Source organism: Pristis pectinata, chromosome 13 (assembly GCF_009764475.1).
Source record: "Pristis pectinata isolate sPriPec2 chromosome 13, sPriPec2.1.pri, whole genome shotgun sequence".
NCBI lineage: Eukaryota > Metazoa > Chordata > Chondrichthyes > Rhinopristiformes > Pristidae > Pristis > Pristis pectinata.
The window spans coordinates 2,979,070-3,003,549 of record NC_067417.1 but is presented as its reverse complement, the minus strand read 5'-3'; the positions used below and the strand labels follow the sequence as shown (position 1 = coordinate 3,003,549).

The following is a 24,480-nucleotide window of genomic DNA, read 5'->3' as shown; positions in this document are numbered from 1 at the left end:
AAAGCAAAGTGATTATCTGTCTTTTTTTAAGCAAGCATGAATTTGTTGAAACCAACGTTGTTAAATTGGTAAATGAGTTTATTATTGTCACATGTACCGAGGTACATGTCACGGTAGTGTAGCGGTCAGCACAACACTATTACAGCACCAGCGATCGGGGTTCGATTCCCGTCACTGTCTGTAAGGAGTTTGTACGTTCTCCCCGTGTCTGCGTGGGTTTCCTCCGGGTGCTCCAGTTTCCTCCCACATTCCAAAGACGTACCGGTAGGTTAACTTGGGTTTAAAATGGGCGGCGCGGACTCGTTGGGCAGGAAAGGGCCTGTTACCATGCTGTAAATAAAATCTAAAAAAACTTTAATTTGCATGCCATCCATGCAGCTCATTTCACCACATCAGTGCATTGAGGTAGTACAAGGGGAAAACAATACAGAATATAGTGTCACAGTTACAGAGAAAGTGCAGTGCAGGCAGACAATAAGGTGCAAGGGCCATGACAAGGTAGACTGTGAAGTCAAGAGTCCATCTTATGGCACTAGGGGACCATTCAATAGTCATAACAGCAGGATAGAAGCTATCCTTAAGCCTGGTGGTACGTGCTTTCAGATTTTTGTATCTTTTGCCCGACGGGAGGGGGGAGAAGAGAGAATGTCCGGAGTGGGTGGGTTCTTTGATTGTGTTGGCTGCTTTGCCAAGGCACTGTCTTAGTGTTAGTGTCCAGGAACAAATTACCCTGCTATTAGTTTGATACACTCCCAGGCCTAGCATGATTGTACACAAACTACAGCTTCCTCAATCTACACAATCCTCGGGCAAATTACTGATTGGTAATTTTCCCACCCCCCCACAGTGTAGTTGGATTGCTCAGTTAGCGCTAACGTGCAGAATTTGAAGCCACTCGGTGGTCAGTCCCCCAATGCATTAATTCACCCATTCATTCCACATTAGCCACAGAATTCAACCCATTGCCCTGGGCTTGATTTTAATGCAGATGTCAGAAATACAAGGATGCATAAATGTGCCCAATACGTCACTTCACCTTAGACTAAGGTTGATCAACACCTTTTCCCACCCTGCTTGTCACATGAGCCCATGATAACGATGGATAATGGTAACCTAATATCTCTTCTTCTCTATGGCTTCTTTCCAAAACCTCTGCGCCTTTGCCCCATTGCCTCACAGCCTGTTCTGCTGTACCCTTTGCTTTGACAATCTTCTGCAACCCTACATTTCCTCTCTCAATGCAACAACCACAAATGCAATTTCTAAACAAACGGATCCATTTTAAGCTCTAAGATTCACACTGTTCATTTGCTGCGGGGATCATTATTAGTGTTTGCTACTGTACCTTTTTGTCCATATTATCCAGATCGTACTCCTGAACATGACTCTTCAGGTGCGGGAAAGGCTTGTCAAGTCTCAGATCTTCCAGCGCATTGTCTGGGTGGGATTCCACGACTGGAAAGAAAAGAAAAGCTTCAGCCATCCCCAAGGCGTTCAATTCACCACACATACTGATCATTTCTATGTTGCTTCCACTGGTCTCAGTTTCAATTTCACTATTATTCCATAATCCATGGCATGCTGTGAGGATGCATTGTGAACTTGACTTGTCCGGACCCAAGCACACAGATACAATCACAAGGGAAGCACGCCAGCATCTTTACTTTCTTAGAAGGTTAAGGAGGTTCAGCTTGTCAATGAACACTCAAACAAACTTCTACAGATACACTGTTTAAAGTATCCTGACTGGTTGCATCATAGTCTGGTACAGCAATTCAAATGTGCAGGAACATAAGAAGCTGCAGAGTAGTGGACACGACCCAATATACTACAGGCACATCCCTCCCCACCATCGGGAGTATCTACAGGAGGCGCTGCTCAAGGCAACATCCATCATCGAAGATCCCCACCATCCGGGCCATGCTGTCTTCTCGCAGCTCCCATCGGGCAGGAGGTACAGAAGCCTGAAGTCCCACACCACCAGGTTCAGGAACAGCTACTTCCCTTCAACCATTCAGGTCTTGAACCAATGGGCAAAACCCTAATCACTAGAATTTAGCAACATTATGACCACTTTGCACTAAAATTGACTTTTTTTTAATGTTCTAATTGTGTTCTTTCTTGTAAGAATTGTGCATAATTTATGTTTAATTTATGTTTTTCTTGCAAATGCTGCTTATCTGATGCTATGTGCCTGTGATGCTGCTGCAAGCAAGTTTTTTATTGCACCTGTGCAGATGACAATAAACTCGACTTTGACTTCTCATAATAAGCTTTTCACAACATTGGACACTAGACCATGTTGTAATAATTCCTTTCAACAGTATGATGGCAATATACTTATGGAACATTGGGTTCACATTGAGAGGCGCCACAGGAGATTCAGTCACAATGACTAAGAAGTAAAATGATACATTAGCCACTTACCTGGGTGCTCCTTCACAGCCAGTCTCATGTAGCCAACCAGACCATACGTTCTGCACACCAGCAGTGGAATATCAGCAGCCCAAAGAACAGTCGACAAGTGCAGCAGTGAACTAATGTCAGCAAACAAATGTTGGTTATTTTATAGATGAGTAGAATGTTATCAACAATGCTGCGTTACGGGAAGGATATGGAGGCTTTGGAACAGGGTACAGAAGAGGTTTACCAGATGCCACCTGAATTAGAGGGTATGAGCTATAAGGAGAGGTTGGACAAACGAGTTGTTTTCTCTAGAGCGTCAGAGGCTGAGGGGAGACCTGATAGAAGTTCATAAAATTATGATGGCATAGATAGGGTAGACAGTCAGTGTCTTTTTTTCCAGGGTAGAAACATTCGGCTGCAGCAGTTAGCGAAATCTGGGTTCAATTCCGCTGCTGTCTAAGGAGTTTGTACGTTCTCCCCGTGTCTATGTGGGTTTCCTCCGGGTGCTCTGGTTTCCTCCCACAATCCAAAGACGTACGGGTTAGGAAGTTGTGGGCATGCTATGTTGGCACCGGAAGCGTGGTGACACTTGTGGGCTGCCCCCAGCACATTTTCAGTAACGCAAAAAGGCACATTTCACTGTGTTTCGATGTACATGCAACTAATAAATATCTTAAATCTTAAAAAAATGTCTAATACTAGAGGACATGCACTTAAGGTGAAAGGGGCAAAGGAGATGTGCGGGGCAAGTTTTTTTTTATTTGACGGAGAGTGCTGGGTTCCTGGATGGGCTGCCAGGGATAGTGGTGGAAGCAGATACGACAGTGGCATTTAAGAGGCTGTTGGGCAGACACATGAATATGCAGGGAATGAAGGGATATGGATCATGCACAGACAGAAGAGATTTAATTTAATTCGGCATCGTGTTCAGTGCAGACATTGACAAGGGCCTGTTCCTGTGCTGTATTGTTCTAGATCTATGTAAGTGGCAACCAGTATTCCTCCACTGGGCTTACTTGGCTTTTTGGTGCTTTGCCCGGGTCATTTAGGTGTTTGATGTGTGCAAGACTAAATCTATGACCTGGATCTACAAGGCAGCAGGTTCTTCAAAAGATCCAGGTTATAAGTTGGAAGGCACTTCGAAAAAAACCTTGGTAAGTTGCTACAGTGCAGATTGTACACCACTAAGCTGAGGCGTGGTGGAGAAAGGGAATATATTTGTAGAAGTGGATCAGGTGCCAATCAGATGGGCCACTTTATTCTGGATGGTGTCCATCCTGTTGAGTGCCATCAAATCGGCACTCATCCAGGCAAGAGGAGAGCAACCCATTGTAGTCCTGACAATGACCACACAGAGAGTGAGGAAATGGGAAACATATAAAATATTATAAAGCTGTTGTTTACCTCTCTGGGAGTTGAGTGACAATGACAATGCTGAATCCGAGGAAGAACGTGGGATCATTTTTGAGCAGCTGCTCCACACTCTGAAAAAGTTAATTGTTTCTTAGCCAATTCCAAACAAGTGAAGAAATTACAGATACAAAACATTTTACTTCGATTGCAAATCTCACAGTCTCCCTTCCTTCATGGAACCTGACAGCAATGTGCAAACCCATCTGGTCCTCCAGGAAAGTGAACATGCCATCCTGACCTAGTTTGGCCTAGGTGACTCCAGTCCCATGCCTTAGCCGACTCTTACTGGGCTGTGAACAACAAAGGTTTGGTAACAGCTTCTGCCTTGCCAATGTCAACCCATAATCCAGATAAACCAGATGAACTGAAACCTTCGTCCCCAATTTCTGCCGGTTTAGGATAACATCAGATGAGGAATCTGACACCATGTGAGGAAGTGGGAATTCACCCAAATGACAACTACTCCACCTTTCCAACAATACATGCCCCTCTCTCCACCGACACCCTCCCCTAACTTCAAACCAATAATCAGAACAAAACCAGATTAACCGATCAAACTGCAGATTATGGGTTGTGTAATGTTTGTAAGAGAGGGGGCACTAAGTCAGTAGAAGATCACAGTACAGGAGGCCATTTGGCCCATTGTTGCTCTTTATAATGGATATCTAATTGGTCCATTTCTTCCTTTTTCACAAGAGGACAACAAGCCAATTATTTCAGTTCCCTTCTGGAATTTCCCCTTGAATCTTCCACTGCCCTTTTAGGTAGCATGCTCCAGATCACAACTCACTGAAACTCATTGTGTAGAGTCATAGAGAGAAACAGCACAGCCTTCAGCCCACCGAGTCCGTGCCAACCATCAAACACCTTTATTTGTTTATATACGAATCCCACCTTAAGCCACTTTACTCTCCCCATATTCCTATCAGCTCCCCCTCCCCCCATATTCACCACTCCTAGACACACTGAGGGCAATTGACAGAGGCCAATTAACCGACCAATCTGCACATATTGGGACGTGGAGAAAACTGGAGCACCTGGAAGAAATCCATGTGGTCACAGGGGGAAACATGTAAACGGCAGGCAGACAGCACTGGAGGTCGGGATTGAAGCTGGGTCACTGGAGCTGTGTGTCATTAAGCTTTACCAACTGCACCACTGTGCTGCCCTGAACCCTTCTTGGTTTTACCTTCTAGTTACCAATGGAAACAGTTTATTGTGTGGAAGAGTTTCCAATGAGATGAGTTTTCAAGGAATCTTTTGTAATATCAACATTTCCACATAAAGCATTATCATGACATTTAGTATTGCATTCACCTCCTCCACGAAGTTTCCACTGACGTCACTATTCAGCTCCTGCAGTAGTTCTGTGGCTGCTTGTGCTCGGTTCTGAAGTGAAAGCAAAGTGGAAATGTATAAACTTCCCGCTTACAGACAGCTTCTTTTCTTTAAAAATTTAAGGGAGATCATTAGGATCCTCAGGCCCCTGCAGTTATTTATGCCTCACACGTCTCCTCCCACCCCATCGACATATCCGCCTTTTCCCTTCTCCCCCGTGTATCCATCTGCTCTTTAACTGCATCAATGCTATTTGTCCCAAAAACTTCCCGTGGGAGCGAGTTCCACATCTTCACCACTCGCTGGGGAAAGAAACATCCCCCCAATGCTTATTGGATTTATTAGTGATTGTCATAGTTCTGGTCTCACCTGCAAGTGAAAACATTTTCTCTACAGCTCCCCTATCAAACCTTAAAGACCTCTATCATGTCACCCCTTTTCTCTGGAAAATAATCCCTAGTTTTACAACCTTTCAGTTACGGCATTTTTCTAGTGAACCCTACTTACACCCTCTCCTATGCCTTTCTGTCCCTTCAGTGACATGAAGAGAACTCTGCAGGGCTCCAGGTTTGGCTTAACTGGTCTCAACAAGTTTCAGTTGTAACAGCTCCAGACCCAACCTCATACCATTTCCTGGATCTAAGCCATGAAATGAAGGCATTAAGGGCAAGGATAGAACGTGCAAGGAGTATATCATTAAGTGACAATGCTCAGAAGAATGGTTTCGTCTTTCAAATTTAAGACATAAAAATACACCAGAATTCACCTTTCCAATGCTGTTTTTTGTTAGGAAAAAGCTGCAAGAGAAACACAGACAATCAGGAATAAGAATAAAATACATCACACACTTTTCACTTCTATTGTTAACTGCACTAACGAGCTCCCAGCTTGGTAAACAGCATTCTGCCTCCTCCAAAGGAGACCTTGACAGACACCATTCACCCTTAAACCTGTTCCACCATTTAAGATCATGTCAGATCAGGGCCTTTTCCAGTTTCCCACCTTGATCCATTTCCCCCTTTAACTTACTGATTTTACTGATAAATTGACAAGTTGGTATGTGGCGACCTTTTGACAAAATTTAACCATACAGCACAAAACAGGCCCTTCGGCCAAAATTTGTTTGTTCATTTCTACTGATGAGCTTGAAATACAACATTAAGCAAGGGTACTGTTTGAAGTCTGTCATTTCATCTCCTAAAACGAGGCTAACATCCTGCATTTTGATGCGTCAATTCGAGGAACTTGCAATTTTCCCACTGGGAGATGGTGGAGAGGAGCCTGAGCTAAAGTCACCTGCCTAACCCAGGGCCCTGCATGTAAGCCATTGGATTGGAATTGTAGCATTGTGGTTACGGTCCTGGACTAGGAACCAGAGGCTTCGACTAATTATCCAGAGTTCAAATCCCACCACGGCAGCTGGGGAATTTAAATACAATGAGTTAAATAACTCTGGAATTAAAAAGATAGCATCAGGAATGGTGGCGATGTTGTGAAAACACATCTGAGTTCCTTCAGGGAAGGAAATCTGCCATGTTTAGCCGATCTGACCTATGCCTAACTCCAAACCCAATCTTCTGGTTGATTTCTAACTGCCCACTGAAATGGCAACCAAGCCACTCAGTTCAAGGGTAAATAGGGATGTACAATAAATGCCAACCTTGCCAACATCTACATTTAATAAAACTTTGATCTTGAATAGAAAGAATGCTCTAATGATATTAGCTGGAGTCAACCAACATGCCACTGACACATTAAATACACGTATGTGTCACTGCAGCCACATGTTCCAATCCACGGAACACATTCCCCACTGCTACACAATTCGCCTCCAACAGACCAACATCTGAAATTTATAGAGTAAACCTCCAATCATTCAACACGGCTAACAGCACAGATATCAATATTCAAGCATCGCCAATCCTCTTGCCAACTGGAAACTTGAAAACTCAAGTTTTGACAGTTCCATTTAAGTTCCAACCGCTACACCTCTATACCCTTTGGGGGATAGTTTTCCATGTTTCACTATTCTCTTTCTGATATATTTCCTGTCATCAACCTGAACTACCTGTGTCTAATTGCAAGCCCATTCATCAAGGACGACCAGAAATGTTTCCATCTTGTGCACACCCTGGAGCCTTGGGCGCCACCTTTACAGATGAACTGCAGACTCAATTAAACTTCCAGATATCTCAAGTTGCTGTTACTGCTAATCTGAGCGCTCTGATATAGGATTAATTCACAAATTTAGCTATAATGCCACAGTTAGCCCCCTCCGAAACTGCGAGAGCAAAAAATATAAAAACAAGACCAACCAACAAGGGATAACTGCATACATAACGAGCACTGAGATGCTATGGGTTAAAGGATTGGGAAAAAATCAAGCATTAATTCAGAGAGATTTCAAATAAGGGACAAATACTGGTGAATATTTATGAAGTGCACATATTCTGACCAGTTAGTACCAACACTGAGCCAAGTCTCCAGCCAAAAAACAATGCTTTCCCTCTATCCTATCCAGTGTCTGTATCTCCCACCCAATGACAACACCTCTTCCCAGAACCCCTGCCTTGCTATCCAGGAAAAGACACAGTTTAGCAGACAGAAATGGCTCTGTCACCACATCAAGCTCCTCCCAACCTTAAGGTTCCGGTATGAGAAAGGGGAAATAACTCAATATGCTACAACATTGAAAACATTACAATGGCAGTGGGCTCAATAAGTGGGCACCAAGCATGAGGGAGACATGGAATAGACAGATGAAATCATAGGCTGAAGAGCATGGGTTGAGATATGAGGGGAGGGAATACCACAGGTTGGGGGTCCAGGAGTGCACCATCCTCCACATTATTCTATATATAAAAAAATAACAGAATAAGCAATAAACAACGCACAACAAAATTATAAGTCTTGATGTTTAAGGACTCACTTGTTGCCAACGTCCTCCCCAGTGACAACACTGCCGTCCACTATTGTAAAAGATCCAATTCCTGGGGACAGAGGGTACCAGTGAAAAGTGTGGTTCGCTATTAATCATTATCTTTGTTTGTGTTTAAGTTGTCCAGTCTTACCAGGAAGCACCAAATTCTTCAGGACTTCAGTGCCGGTGGCGCTGGCGTTAATCAGGCACACTCGAGCGGCTTCCAGCGCCTCCTGGCCGTGATCACCCCACAGCCTAAGGGAGAAGATGCAGGAGGTGGCATTAAACTTTCCAAGCTCACTGAAGCACAGAACTCCTTAACCAACCCAGCAAACACACAACAGGTTTATTATATGAATAACTGTTCATTGAAAAAGTGAAATCATAGAGTCCACATTAGTCAAGGATCAATCCCTCATTCTGATGCCATCAGGGGAACCAATGAAAGCAATTGGCTTGGGTAATGCTACAAGTTCAAGCTTTTAGTTACAATAGTTTTTTTTTAATTATGCGGCACCTTTAACATAGAAGAATGCCCCATGGGGATTGTCAAAGACAATATGACACAGAACTTCAAAGGGAGTTATTAGAATGTCCAAAGTCTTGGCTAAAGAGACTTAGTTTAAGGATCTGATAAGCAGAAATTCCAGAACTTAAAGCTTCAACAGTAAAGCCACAGCCTTAGGAGCCACTGTAGAAAATGAAATCAAGATGCAAGAATGCACTAAAAAGACCACAGAGGCAGTAAGGTAGTAGAAAGTCACAGGCACAGGGAGGGGGACATAGCCATTGAGCACGATTGGCAAACATGAATGAGATGGAGGCATTGCAAACTAGAAACCAAAGGAAGGTCATTTTATATAGGAGTTGGGCAAGTTAACTTAGCGAGGATACTGGTTTGTGCTGATGTTGACCTGGGCAATGGTACAGATGCCACAATTGGCCTTCGTGGCTTTGGGTTCAAGAAAAACCAAAATAACTATATCTGCTTAGGTGCAGGCATCTAACAAGGCAGTATTGGATCTAGTCCTGGCCACAAATTCTTTAATTGCCTGATACTCTGCTAAAGGACAGAAAGCCATTGTGGATCACTGATTTATTCATATTCTGCAAGCAGACATCGCTTGGTGGTGATGCTGATGTACTCAGTCCCATTCATCCCAGCAGCAAACTGGTGCAACCCAATCCTCCCTTCAGGAAAGTCAGGTCAACTAAATGGGGGAGGGGAGAGTGAGAATGTAAACCAATGGAAAAAAATGGGGTCAACAGCAGAGCAAAAGGGGGGAAGGGATCAGAGGGGGCAATGGGTTCAATAACAGGCGAAAATGGTGTCAACAGAATGGGCAAGAAGGTTGGCGCGGGGCAACGGGGGGGGCAGGGAGCCCGGCGCGGGGCAACGGGGGGGGGCAGGGAGCCCGGCGCGGGGCAACGGGGGGGGCAGGGAGCCCGGCGCGGGGCAACGGGGGGGGGCAGGGAGCCTGGCGCGGGGCAACGGGGGGGGGGCAGGGAGCCCGGCGCGGGGCAACGGGGGGGGGGGCAGGGAGCCCGGCGCGGGGCAACGGGGGGGGGGGCAGGGAGCCCGGCGCGGGGCAACGGGGGGGGGGGGCTGGGAGCCCGGCGCGGGGCAACGGGGGGGGGCAGGGAGCCCGGCGCGGGGCAACGGGGGGGGCAGGGAGCCCGGCGCGGGGCAACGGGGGGGGCAGGGAGCCCGGCGCGGGGCAACGGGGGGGGGGCAGGGAGCCTGGCGCGGGGCAACGGGGGGGGGGCAGGGAGCCCGGCGCGGGGCAACGGGGGGGGGGCGGGGAGCCCGGCGCGGGGCAACGGGGGGGGGGGCAGGGAGCCCGGCGCGGGGCAACGGGGGGGGGGGCTGGGAGCCCGGCGCGGGGCAACGGGGGGGGGGGGGCTGGGAGCCCGGCGCGGGGCCACGGGGGGGGGGGCAGGGAGCCCGGCGCGGGGCAACGGGGGGGGCAGGGAGCCCGGCGCGGGGCAACGGGGGGGGGCAGGGAGCCCGGCGCGGGGCAACGGGGGGGGGGGCTGGGAGCCCGGCGCGGGGCAACGGGGGGGGGCAGGGAGCCCGGCGCGGGGCAACGGGGGGGGGCAGGGAGCCCGGCGCGGGGCAACGGGGGGGGGGCAGGGAGCCCAGTGCGGGGCAACAGACAGGACAGGGGGCAATGTGGGTGGTAATGGGGTGAACAGGGTAACAGAGGGACAAATAGGGTCAACAGCAGGTCACGGGGTAACGGGGGCGCGGAGAGGGGGTAACGGGGGCCCAAGCCCCGGACCCCCCCCCCCCCGCTCACCGCAGCTGCCGGTCGTATTTCTCCTCCTTGTTGAGGGCCCCGGGGCCGCCAGCCGCCGCCATGGAGACTCAGACCAGGTAAATCCAGTCCCCGCCGCACTTTCGGCGCCGCGCAGAGCGAACCGGCGTCTCCCGCCCGCAGATTCGGCACGGAGAGCGCGGCCTCCGGGCGGCGGGGGCGCTGTGGGCGCGGCCTCCGGGCGGCGGGGGCGCTGTGGGCGCGGCCTCCGGGCGGCGGGGGCGCTGTGGGCGCGGCCTGGAGGGACACTGACCAGCCCATGATTCTTAAAGGGGCAGTGGTCAGCCCCTGTTTCTTATATGGACAGTGACCAGTCCTGAGGAGTCAGACAGTGACCCAGTGACCATTCATGGGGAGTCAGTGACCAGTCCTGGGGAGTCAGTCAGTGACCGGTCTTGGGGAGTTAGTCAGTGACCATTCATGGGGAGTCAGTGACCAGTCCTGGGCAGACAGGCTGTGAGTGGTCCTGGGGAGTCAGACACTGACCAGCCCATGATTCTTTAAGGGGCAGTGGACATTCTCTCTTCTCTTCCGTCAGGTAGAAGATACAGGAGCCTGAGGGCACGTACCACCAGACTTAAGGGCAGCTTCTACCCCACTGTGATAAGACTATTGAACGGTTCCCCTAAACGATGAGATGGACTCTGATCTCACGATCGACCTTGTTGTGACCTTGCACCTTATTGCACTGCACTTTCTCTGTAGCTGTGACACTTTACTCTGTACTGTTATTGTTTTTACCTGTACTACATCAATGCACTCTGTACTAACTCAACGTAACTGCACTGTATAATGAATTGACCTGTACAATCGGTATGTAAGACAAGTTTTTCACCGTACCTCGGTACAAGTGACAATAATAAACCAATACCAATAACGCCCCTGTTTCTTTCATGAACAGTGACCAATCCTAGGGAGTCAATCAGTGACCAGTCCTGGGGAGTCAGTGACCTGTCCGGAGGAGTTAGACAGTGACCAGTCCTGGGAGTCGGTCAGCGACCGGTCCTGGGGAGTCAGTGACCGGTCCTGGGGAGTCAGAAAGTGACCAGTCCTGGGGAATCAGACAGTGACTGGCCTGAGGGAGTCAGTCAGTGACCAATCCTGGGGAGTTAGACTGTGACCAGCTTATACTTTTTAAAGGGACAGGGAACAATCCATGTTTCTTACAAGTTTTTTATAATGTCTGTTGACTATTTCTAAGAGAGACTCTGACTGTTTCTGGGGTATTAAATAGACAGTGAGTGGGTCTGTCCCTGTTACAATGGTACTTTCCAATATGACATCTGTTATAGTCTATGTTTCTTAAAATAACTGTAACTATTCCTGACAATGACAAGCTATGGAAAGTTACAGGGGTCAGCCTTGGGCATGTTAGAGTTAAAGGGGCAATGTTTATCTCCCAGTGAGTTAAAGGGATGGTGAATGTCCTTAGCTATTTAAGGAGTCAATAATATTCCCCTGGTTATAATGTAGTGTGATTATCTACTGATTAGTTAAAGAGTTAGTATCCATCTATGTTGTGATAAAGAGACATTAACTGCCCTTGATTTATGGGTTCATTGACAACCTTTGATCAGTAAAAGGGCATGGACTGTCCACTCAGTTTAAATAATTTGGACAGCACCTTAATGCAGCAGGTAGTGCGGCTGCCTCACAGCCCCAGCGACCTGGATTCAACTGTGACACTCAGTGCTGTCTGTGTGGAGTTTGTATGTTCTCTCTGTGATCATGTGGGTCTCGCCTAGGTGCTCCGGTTTCCTCCGACATTCTGAAGATGTGCAGGCAGATTAACTGGCCACTGAGTTACCCTTTGTGTAGGTGGATAGCAGGAAAATCAGGGGAGTTGAATGTGAAGGAGATTAGGTTATAGGGAAACAAATGGGGGAATGGGATTGACAAGATTGATCAGAGAGACAGCAGAGACTTAATGGGCTGAATGGCCTACAATACGGTAAGAAAAATATGAGAAATTATCAGCAGTTTAGTCAAAAAAGGTTTTTGGTGGTAACACAGGAGACTGCAGATGCTGGATTCTGAAACGTCAAACAATCCGGAGGAACACAGAGGGTCAAGCAGCACCTGTGGGGAAAGGAATTATTAATGTTCGGGTCAAAACCCTGCATTGATGGGAATGCATCCACATCACTGGAGACATTAAAATTGAGAGAAGGTTGTCATCCAGGAAAGGCTGAACAGCTGACCTCCTTCCCCTACAAGAAGGAAGTATGGAGTTGGTAAATTGGTTTATTATTGTCACGTGTGTTGAGGTACAGTGAAAATTTTGTTTTGCATGCCATCCATACAGGTCACTTCATCACATCAGTGCATTGAGGTAGTACAAGGGAAAACAACAACAGAATGCAGAATAAAGTGTTACAGTTACAGAGAAAGTGCAGTGCAGGCAGACAATAAGGTGCAAGGTCATAACGAGGTAGATTGTGAAGTCAAGAGTCCATCTTATTGTACTAGCAAACTGTTCAATAGTCTTATAACAGCGGGATAGAAGCTGTCCTTGAGCCTGGTGGTACGTGCTTTCAGGCTTTTGTATCTTCGGCCCGATGGGAGGGAGGAGAAGATAGAATGTCCGGGGTGGGTGGGGTCCTTGATTATGTTGGCTGGTTAACTGAGGCAGTGAGAAGTGTAGACAGAGTCAATGGAGGGGAGGCTGGTTTCCGTGATGTGCTGAGCTGTGTCCACAACTCCCTGCAGTTTCTTGCAGTCTCAGGCAGAGCAGTTACCATACCAAGCCATGATGGATCCGGATAGGATGAGCTCTTTTAAATTATGAAGTTGTTCAGTAGGGTAGATATAGAGGAAAGGTTTCCACATGAAGAGACTAGAACTAAGGCAGTCACCAATGAACCATTTGTTGTGTGATTGCAGGGAGGGTGTTTCCCTGCCTGAAGAGTCTAGACCCAGGGATCCATAGTCTCAAAACAAGTGACATGAATCCTACCCCAGAGATGGTGCAGGCTTGATTGCTGAGTATAATTGGGGCTGCAATTCACAGGTTTTACATTTGGAACAAAGCAAGAAACTGGAACTGAAGAAAGGAATTCATTGTGGTTACTCATCTCAGTCTTCTGATTGAACATGAGAGGTTTATCTCAGAGACTCTCCCAACCATCACAATGACAATGCTCCTTTAGAAGACACTGCTGGAAGATTGTGGCTTGGATTAGCTAGATATGTTTTCTTTGGAACAAGGTGGCTGAAAGACTTGATTGAGGTGGATAAAGTTATGAAGAGCCTAGATAGAGTAAATACGAAGAAACTATTTCCTTGATTAGAGGGGTCAAATGCCATTTAGATTCATCGGGTTACACAGCATGAAAACAGGCCCTTCGGCCCAATATTCATGCTGACCACAATGCCTTTCTACACTGATCCTGTTGGCCTGAGTTTGGCCCATATCTCCTGAAATCTTTCCTATCCATGTACCCGTCCAAATGTCTTTTAAAACAATTAGGCTTCTACCACCACCTCTGGCAGCTTGTTCCATACACCCACCACCCTCTGTGTGAAAAACTTGCCCCTCGGGTTCTCTTTAAATGTATGCCCTCTAGTTTTAGACTCCACTGCCCTGGGGAAAAGACTGTGACGGTCTCCCAATCTATGCCTCCATGATTGTATAAACCTCTATAAGGTCATCCCTAAGTCTCCTTCGCTCCAGGGAAATCAGTCCCAGCCCATCCAGTCTCTCCTTGTAACTCAAGCCCTCCAGTCCCGGTAACATCCTTGTGAATCTTTTCTTTTATTTCAAGCCATTGTTAGAAGCATTAGACGAGAGATGAGGAAATACTTCCATTGGGAGGGTGTTGGGGTTCTATAACTTTCTGTCTGAAAGGTTGGGAGAGACAGAAGCCTCACCACTCTGTGTGTCAGTCATGTGAACAATATGGATACCAATGACATGGGTAAGACTAAGCAAGAAGTCCTGCAGAGAGTGGTTGTTCTTTAGGTGCTAAGTTGAAAAGCAGAACCACAAAGGTAATTTCTGCAGTTGGAGGGGAATCAAGGGTATTGGTATTGGTTTATTATTGTCACTTGCACCGAGGTACAGTGAAAAACTTGTCTTACAAACCGATCGTACAGGTCAATTCATTACACAGTGCAGTTACATTGAGTTAGTACAGAGTGCATTGATGTAGTACAGGTAAAAACAATAACAGTACAGGGTAAAGTGTCACAGCTACAGAGAAAGTGCAGTGCAATAAGGTGCAAGGTCACAACAAGGTAGATCGTGAGGTCAGAGTCCATTTCATTGTATAAGGGAACTGTTCAATAGTCTTATCACAGTGGGGTAGAAACTGTCCTTAAGTCTGGTGGTACGTGCCCTCAGGATCCTGTATCTTCTACCCGATGGAAGAGGAGAGTGAGAGAATGGGTTGCAGGGAAATAAGGAGAGGGAGAATGGGAAGCCAGCATGAACACAATAGGCTTTTGTGCTGTAATAGATCAATAACTAATTAAGTAAACCATCCAGAGAGGATGAAAGTTGCCACAGAAATGCAGGTCTTACTTTCCTTGATTGCATTGGTTCGGACTAGGATAACTGGGTATGTCCAGCAGGGGACAGTGTGATCCACCATACACTACAACCCACCACAAACACACGCTCAAACATACATACAGACACACAGACACACCGTCTCAAATAGACACACTCAAACACATACACAGACACACACACTCAAACACACAGACACACATTCTCCCTCTCAAACACACACACTCAAACATTCACACACACACACACACACTCTCTCTCTCAAACACACACACTCTCTCAAACACACACACTCTCAAACATTCACACACACTCTCAAATACACACTTTCAAACACACACACATTCCCCAACCTCTCTTACACCATTCTCCACCCTGCCCCATCAATGATCATCTACCCCCTCCAGCCCCTCCACCCCCACCTCCAAATGTGGACTACTGACCTGCAGACCTGCACAGGCGTGGGGAATCTGGGTTACCCATGGGTTTTATGATAACACAGACATTTCATGGCAACATTTACTGACAAACATTTTCATTGTAAATCCACTTTTATTTAATGACAGGAGTTGAAATTCTCAGCTGCTGTGGTGGGATTCAAACTCACATCTCTGGGTAGATGGTTCAGAACTCTGGTTGCTGGGTCAGCAATTAGGCTACCTCACCCTGCACTTGTGCTGAGTATGTGCATGTGACAGATTTAGTTTCAGTTCTCACATACGCTGGATATAAATTCTAGAGTCATGGAGTCATACAGCACGGAAACAGGCCCTTCAGCCCAACTAGGCCATGCCGACCAAGGTGCCCACCTAAGCTAGTCCCATTTGCCTGTGTGTGGCCCATATCCCTCTAAACCTTTCCTATCCATGGACCTGTCCAAATGTCTTTTAAATGTTGTAACTGTACCCACCCCAACCACTTCCTCTGGCAGCTGATTCCATACACCCACTGTGTGAAAAAGTTGCCCCTCAGTCCCATTTAAATCTTTCCCCTCTCACTTTAATCCCACACCCCCCAGCTTTGGACTCCCTTACCCTGGGGAAAAGACTTTGGCTGTTCACCTTATCTACGCCCTTCAAGATTTTATAAAGCTTTATAAAGCCATCTCTTAGCCTCCTACGCTCCAGGGAAAAAAGTCCCAGCCTATCCAGTTCTCCCTATAACTCAAACCCTCCAGTCCCAGTAACATCCTCATGGATCTTTTCTGCACCCTTTCCAGCTTAATGACGTCTTATGAAATAGGTAATGGACATTCAACTACCTGCTCAATGTCACCTTGTAACCAGAACAAACAGTTTTCTCTGCCTTAATTGGCACAGTTGGTTCTGCCCAGTCACACTGTGTTGCCTTACTTAGAACTCCGATTCAATCTAAGTTATTCAACTCTTTCTCCACCTGGTTCTTCATCATACTCAGACAGGTTGTTTACAGTGGGTTGTTTGCACCTGATGCATTTACGGGCATTATGATCTGCAATACCTATCTAAACATCCTTGAACATTGCTACAGACTTTCCCAATAATATGTCTAAATATGATTTTAAAACAAGAAGAGAAAATGCTGGAAACACTCAACAGGTCTGCATCTGTGGAAAGAGAAACAATTAATGTTCTAGATCGAAGATCCTTCATTGGAACCAGTAGAGAGAAATAAGTTTGTTATAAATTGCAGAGAGGATGGGTAGGTCAAAGAGAATGTCTCTGATAGACTGAGGCTAGGGTTATCCTGGTGATCTGCTGATGGAGTCACCTGGTTGATAGGTTAATGAGGTGGTTAGTGAGAGAGACAATACAAACTATGTGACATATATAAACTGTATGATATACATAGAACATAGAACACTACAGCATAGTACAGGCCCTTCGGCCCACAATGTTGTGCTGACATTTTATCCTGCTCTAAGATCTATCTAACCCTTCCCTCCCACATAGCCCCCTATTTTCTATCATTCATGTGTCTATCTCAGAGTTTCTTAAATGTCCCTAATGTATCTGCCCCCACAACCTCTGCAGGCAGTGTGTTCCGCCCACCCACTCACTTACCCCTGACATCCCCCTTATACCTTCCTCCAATCACCTTAAAATTATGTCTCCTTGTGTTAGCCATTGTCGCACTGGGAAAAAGTCTCTGACTGTCCTTTCGATCTATGCCTCATCATCTTGTACACCTCTATCAAGTCACCTCTCATCCTCCTTCTCTCCAAAGAGAAAATCCCTAGCCCACTCAACCTATCCTCATAAGACGTGCTCTCCAATCCAGGCAGCATCCTGGTAAATCTCCTCTGCACCCTCTCTAAAGCTTCCACATCCTTCCTATAATGAGGCGACCAGAACTGAACACAATACTCCAAGTGCGGTCTAACCAGAATTCTATAGAGCTGCAACATCACCCCACGGCTCTTGAACTCAATACCCCGACTGACGAAGGCCAACACACCATACGCCTTCTTAACAACCCTATCAACCTGTGTGGCAACCTTGAGGGATCTATGGACGTGGACCCCAAGATCCCTCTGTTCCTCCACACTGCTAAGAGTCCTGCCATTAACCTTGTATTCTGCCTTCAAATTCGATCTCCTGTAGTGTATCACTTCACACATATCTGGATGTAGGTGAGATTTGTGGAGAAAACCCGGCAGAGCTGGCAGTGTCAGTGGAGAGAGGAAGACCAAGTTAGTTGACAGCAGAAGTAGCCAGTTCTGATACAAACAGAGAAGGAATATTGCCCTGAAATTTTTGAATCTATTTGCCTTTTTCTCATCTGCAATATCATTTTACCACCAACCACTTTTCAACATGCTTCCTGCCCTTATTGTCACTTTAGGTGATTTAATATTCTAACCTTCCCTGTACCTCCTCCTTAGCCCATCCACAACCTCAACTACATCTTCCTTTGCTGCAACTCCAACTGCATCCTTTCCCTCTGTAGATTGATGTAAAGAATTAATTTAATCCCTCAGCCATGTCCTTATGGAATGTAGCTGAAACAAGCCTTGAGTCTAATTTACCTGGGTCAGATCTCTCGCAACCTATTGAAACTGGCCGTCTTCAATTGATTTTACCTTGGAGTGTACCATGAGATAAAATCAGATATCTTTATTGGTCACATGTACATTGAAACTCAGTGAAATGCATCTTTTGCGTAGAGTGTTCTGGGGGCAGCCCACAAGTGTCGCCACACTTCCATTGCCAACATAGCATGCCCACAACTTCCTAACCCATATGTCTTTGGAATGTGGGAGGAAACCGGAGCACTTGGAGGAAACCCACACAAACACGGGGAGAACATACAAATTTGTTACAGACAGCGTCTGGAATTAAAACCGAGTTGCTGGCACTGTAATAGCGTTACGCTAACCACTACACTACTGGACCTGCTATGCTTTTTCATAGCAACTCCAAACCTTGAGATGTGTGATCACTGTTTCCTACATGTTCCTACATGTTCCCCCTCTGGCACTTTGAAGACCTGCTTCTTAATCTCATTCCCAGCACCTTGAAGTGTGCCCTCAGGACCTCCTCATTTTCCCTCCGGGTCATTGGGCTGATATAGACCAGATGTCCATGTAGACCCAACGTTCACTCTTCACCCTCCCCCTTTCTGCTCTCACTCAATGATTTGCTTAGCCCTCTCCCTCTCAGGTGGCAAGGTACTATCCTAGAGTCACACATCTCCTCCACTAATTATAGAATCCCCAAACATGAATACTCTCTCACCCTTTCTCCTCCCTCTCTATACAGCTGAGCCACCTCTATAATCTTAGCTCGACCTGCACTCCCCAGGGGAAACCGCTCCTCCACCAGTATTCAGAACTGGTTAGAGAGCGCCATGTCCTCAGGGGTCTCCGGAACTATCTGCCTGCCCTCTTTGCCAATTAGCAGTCATCCACTGCTGACAAATCTTTCATCACTTTGCTGACCTCAGGCACTGTCTGCATGGAGTTTGCACGTTCTTCCTGTGACCACCTAGGTTTCCTCACATCCCAAAACAGTGCGTGTTGGTAGGGAGGTCTGTAGGGGCCAGAAGGGGTTACAGAGACAGGGAGGGGTGTAAGGGCTGGAAGGGGTTACAGAGATGGGGAAGGGTGAAGGGGACAGAGGGATTTACAGAGACAGAGGGGTGTAGGGGATGGAGGGACTGGAAATTGCTCCTAGGGTATGGGTGAGTGATAGAATCTTGGGGTAGTTGATGAGAATGTGTGGAGGATAAAGCATGGGATCAATGTAGGATTGGTTGGGTGGTTAATGGGCAGTATGAACACTGAGTTGAAGGACCTGTTTCCATGCTGTATCTCTCTATGAGAAAGGAAATGAAGATGAGGCAGGCACGGTAGTGTAGCAGTTAGTGTAACGCTTTACAGCACCAGTGACCCGGGTTCAATTCCGGCCACTGCCTGTAAGGAGTTTGTACGTTCTCCCAGTGTCTGCGTGGGTTTCCTCCAGGTGCTCCGGTTTCCTCCCACATTCCAAAGACGTACGGGTTAGGAAGTTGTGGGCATATTATGTTGGCGCCAGAAGTGTGGCGACACTTGCGGGCTGGCCCCAGAACACTCTAAGCAAAAGATGCATTTCACTGTGTGTTTCAATATACATGTGACTAATAAAGATATCTTATCTTATCTGGTGATGGGGGATATTTGTGTTGGGAGGATCTGGTGTGAGCAGAAAATCCAGCACAGGGTGAGGGGCCAAATGGCTGAGCTGTATGCAACTTTTCCAGAGGTTTGCAGAGCTTCGGTGTCTGACACCTGGTGCCCAACGTGATCCCTCCTCCAGCAGCTCACAGGTGAAACAAGACACAGACGGCACCAGAGTACAATGCAGTCCTGTTTCACCTTGGCCTTTGGATGACCCGTTGAAAAGTACCCTGGAACTGGGCCGGTCTCCTGTGTGAATGTCTGGGGTTGACGATTTGGGCGAGGCTGTGGTATCCATTGGGTGGTCGAAATGTCTGTCTACCTCCTTCGTTTAGGGAGTCTCCTCCAGGTCTACATAGCTCTGCCAACCTCAGATGCACTGAGGCGTGTCCTTAAGGAATGCCCTGTCACAGCGATCCATGGGAATTGGCAGGAGCTGATCATTCCACACACCAGTTTCTCACAGTTTAAAAATATTCTTTTTCTCCATTCTTCCTATCAAAGCTCACATTATGCTCCATCTTTCCCACATTCAACCCTCACAGACTGCCTCCTCCTCACAACACACCATCCCAGCCAGCTTTGTACCCCCAGCAAATTGGGATACATTACAGTCTGTTTTTTCATCTAAGTTGTTGATATAAATTGTGAATAGCTATGGACTCAACACTGATCCCTGTGACTCCCCACTAATAACAGCTTCCAACCTGAAAACAATCCCTTTATTCCAACTGTTCTTTAAACAATCCTCTAGCTAATATGTTACCCCAGCCTTGTAAACTCTTATATAATAACCTTTTGTTTGGTACTTTATCAAGTGCCTTTTGAAAGGTTTCTTTCACAAGGTTGTGGGTGTGGGGTTGGTACCTAGGGTGAAGTAACATGGGACACACACAGTGAGAGTGTAAACGAGGTGTCTTCATTTCATCAAAGCATCAGGTTGGTCTACAAATCGATCAATCTCCAGGATAATCACCAATGTAGATCTAAGTCAGATAAAGCTCTGTAAGGAATGGTCTTTAGGTTTATTGTGCAATTGAGTGTTACAATCTAGAGTGATTAAGTGCCCAGCTCAGCAAGGACCTTGCCCAGTCCTCAAGTGCCTCACAATTGAGGGAGTTGTAAAGATTATCTGCTGATTCATTGCATTGCTGTTTGTGGCAGCTTGCTGTACATAGATTATCAGCTGTGTTTCCTACATTACAAAGGTGATTGCACTTCACTGACCATGAAGCACTTTGGAAAATCTTGAAAATATATGGCACAGTGGAGAAGGAGACTGTTCTGCCCATCATGTCTGTGCTGGCTCTTTAAAAGAGCTCTCCAATTGGTGCCCAGCCCTGCGCTGCTCTTCTTCCCCCACCCCAGCAAACCATTTGCCTTGGTTTGATCCAATTCCCATTGGAAAGTTGCTGTTGAATCTGCTTCCATGGCCCTTCCAGATCACAGTGAACCACCGCACGTTTCTTCATGTCACCCGTGGGTCTCATAGAGTCATAGAAAGTACAGCACAATACAGGCCCTTCAACCCACAATGTTATGCCAACCTTTAAACCTCACCTAAGACTATCTAATCCCTTTCCCCCACATATCCCTCTATTTTAAATGCCTCCATATGCTTATCTAGCAATCTCTTGAATTTGACCAATGTACCTGCCTCCACCACCACCCCAGGCAGTGCATTCCATGCCCCAACCACTCTCTGGGTAAAAAACCTCCCTCTGATATCTCCCTTGAACTTCTCACCCATTACTTTAAAGCCATGCCCTCTTGTCTCTTGTCAATCATCTTAAATCCATGTCCTCTGGGACAACATCTGCCCCTGGAAACAATCTCCCTATTTACTCTCTTCAAAGTGGAAACTATTTTAATAAAAATATTCTTCCATTCCTTCAACAATTCTAAATCAAAATGGAAAGAGTTATATCATTGAAAAATCTCTCATGGGACCCGGCATTGCCGGCAAGGCCCTAACAGACAGTGGTGGTAGCTGCCTTCTTGCAGTCTCTCTGGTGAAGGTGCTCCCACAGTGTTGTTGGGGAGGGGAGCTTGTGACAACTGTATGGCTCAGTTGGCCATGTCATGAGACAAGTTCAAAGTCTCAGTGGGTTTGGAGTCACGTATAGTCCAGGTTGTGTGGGCAGCACAGTGGCACACATAGCAGAGCTGCTGCCTCACAGCTCCAGAGACCCGGGTTCGATCCTGACCTCTGGCGCTGTCTGTGTGGAGTTTGCATGTTCTCCCCGTGACCGCTTGGGTTTTTCCTGGGTGCTTTGGTTTCTTCCTACATCCCAATGACGTGCAGGTTGGTACGTTAATTGGCTGCTGTAAATTGCCCCTAGTGTGTAGATGAGGGGTAGAGTCTGGGGGGAGTTGATGGGAACGTGGGGAGAATAAAATGGGGTTAGTGTGGGATTGGTGTAAATGATTGGTTGATGATCGATGTGGATTTAGTGGGCTAAAGGGCCTGTTTATGACTGTTAGAAGACTATTGAACCGACCCCTAGTATGATAAAATGAACTCTTGACCTCACAATCTACCTCGTTATGACCTTGCACCTTATTGTCTGCCTGCACTGCACTTTCTCTGTAACTGAAACACTTTATTCTGCATTCTGTTATTGTTTTCCCTTGTACTACCTCAATGCACTGATGGGATGAAATGATCTGTATGGATGGCATGCAGAACAAAGTTTTTCACTGTACTTTGGTACATGTGACAATAATAAACCAATTTACCAATTTACATTAGTTGGGGATAACTATTACCCAAGTAATGGTGGGGAAAATGTACATCCCTGTGATAATAAGCATGGGATATTTTACATCTGACTGAGGGAACCAGAGGGTCTTGGTTTAACGGCTCATACAGTGCAGCACTCCCTCAGTAGTGCACTGGGGGTATCAGCCTAAATCACCTGCTCACTTCTCTGGAGTGAGACTTGAACTCTCTGACCCGAGGGAGAACACTGCTTGCCCATTCGTGGCTGACACCCAGCTGAGTGCAAGGTACAGGACCCTCATGTCAGGGACAGGCCTTTCAGCCCACAATGTCTGTGCCAATCCAAACTAATCCCATCTGCCTGCACATGGTCCAAATCCCTCCATTCCCTGCCTGTTCATGTTCTGTCTAAATGCATCTTAAACATTGCTGTCGTATCTGCTTCCACCCCCTCCCCCGGCAGTGTGTTCCAGGCACCCACCACTCTCTGTGTAAGGAAAATTTATCTGCATATCTCCGTTAAACTTTCCCCTCTCACCTTAAAGCCATGCCCTCTAGTACTTGACATCTCCACCCTGGGGAAAATTATTGCACTGCACTTTCTCTGTAGCTGTGACTCCTTACTCTGTACTGTTATTGTTTTTACCTGTACTACCTCAATGCACTCTGTACTAACTCAATGTAACTGCACTGTGTAATGAATTGACCTGTACGATCGGTTTGTAAGACAAGTTTTTCACTGTACCTCAGTACAAGTGACAACAATAAACCAATACCAATACCAAAAAGACTCTGACCGTCTACCCTATCTATGCCTCTCATCATTTTATGAACCTCTGTCGGGTTTCCCCTCAGCCTCTGATGCTCCAGAGAATACAATCCAAGTTTGTCCAACCTCTCCTCATAGCTCTTGTCCCCAGTGGTGAATATGGCCAGTGCAAATCCATCGCATGTTCTTTGACAACTGTGTCCCCATCCGTTCAAAAAATAAGATCCCAGTTGCTCACACCTCCACAAGGACTCGCTGAGCTCAGCTTTTGCGCTCCCCTCCCATCCATCATTTGAATAGCCATCTCAGGAGAAATAGCCAGAGTGTGGGGAGGTAAAATTTATAAAGGAGGATATTGCAAATTGCTAAACTGGTTTATTATTGTCACATGTACCGAAGTACAGTGAAAAACTTTGTTTTGCAAGCCATCCATACAGATCAATTCATTACACGGTGCATTGAGGTAGTACAAGGGAAAACAACAACAGAATGCAGAATAAAGTGTTACAGTTACAGAGAAAGTGCAGTCAGGCAGACAATAAGGTGCAAGGGGCATAATGAGGTAGGTTGTGAGGTTGAGAGTCCATCTTATCATACTAGGGAACTATGGCAGGCACGGTAGTGTAGTGGTTAGCGTAACACTATTACAGCGCCAGTGACCCTGGTTCAATTCCTGCCGCTGTCTGTAAGGAGTTTGTACGTTCTCCCCGTGTCTGCGTGGGTTTCCTCCAGGTGCTCCGGTTTCCTCCTACGTTCCAAAGACGTACAGGTTAGGAAGTTGTGGGCGTGCTATATTGGCGCCGGAAGGGTGGTGACACTTGCGGGCTGCCCCCAGAACACTTTACACGAAAGATGCATTTCACTGTGTGTTTCGATGTACATGTGACTAATAAAGAAATCTTATCTGACTGTTCAATAGACATAACAGTAGGATAGAAGCTGTCCTTGAGCCTGGTGGTACGTGCTTTCAGGATTTTGTATCGTCTGCCTGATGGGAGAGGGGAGAAGAGAGAACGTCCAGGGTGGGAGGGGTCTTTGATTATGTTGGCTGCTTTACTGCAGCAGGGAGAGGTGTAGACAGAGCTGAATGGAGCAAATTATTTTCCCCACAGCAGTGATGGCCTTGTCATCTACCAGTACAGAGCACTGGGTATAGGGTACACTGTCTCTACTCACCCCTCTCTGACCGTCCGCCAGAGCCCCCTCCTCAATGCAATGAACTATTTCTGCTGGACATGGAAAAAAAACCTGCAGTTGCTGGAAATCGGAAATAAAATCAGAAAGAGCTGGAAACACTCAGCAAGTCAGGTAAACCCTCCACAGATGCTGCTCGACCCGCTGAGTTCCTCCAGCATCTTGTTTAGTGCTGCAGCTTCTGCACTCTCCTGTGCCTCCTCTCTCCACCGATGCTGCCTGACCGGCTGAGTGTTCCCAGAATGTTCTGTCTT

The 24,480-nt window shown here is 46.8% G+C and overlaps 1 protein-coding gene across 3 annotated transcripts in view; it reads right to left on the bottom strand.

The window, feature by feature from the left end:
* Positions 1–10,527, bottom strand: part of nae1 (nedd8 activating enzyme E1 subunit 1) — a 34,247-nt gene extending 23,720 nt beyond the window's left edge. For 2 of the 3 annotated variants that reach the window (XR_007957353.1, XM_052028434.1), the window contains exons 1-8: positions 10,378–10,512; positions 8,229–8,332; positions 8,087–8,147; positions 5,924–5,954; positions 5,137–5,208; positions 3,811–3,890; positions 2,428–2,537; positions 1,346–1,455 (exon numbers count right to left, since the gene is read on the bottom strand). Coding sequence is in view for 2 of the 3 variants with exons in the window: in XM_052028434.1 (XP_051884394.1) it covers positions 1,346–1,455; positions 2,428–2,537; positions 3,811–3,890; positions 5,137–5,208; positions 5,924–5,954; positions 8,087–8,147; positions 8,229–8,332; positions 10,378–10,439 (630 nt within the window). In the remaining variant the exon portion in view is untranslated. Of the gene's footprint in view, positions 1–1,345; positions 1,456–2,427; positions 2,538–3,810; positions 3,891–5,136; positions 5,209–5,923; positions 5,955–8,086; positions 8,148–8,228; positions 8,333–10,377 lie in introns of all 3 variants that reach the window. The other variant, XM_052028433.1, reaches the window with a different exon arrangement.
* Between the last annotated feature and the right edge of the window lie 13,953 nt (positions 10,528–24,480).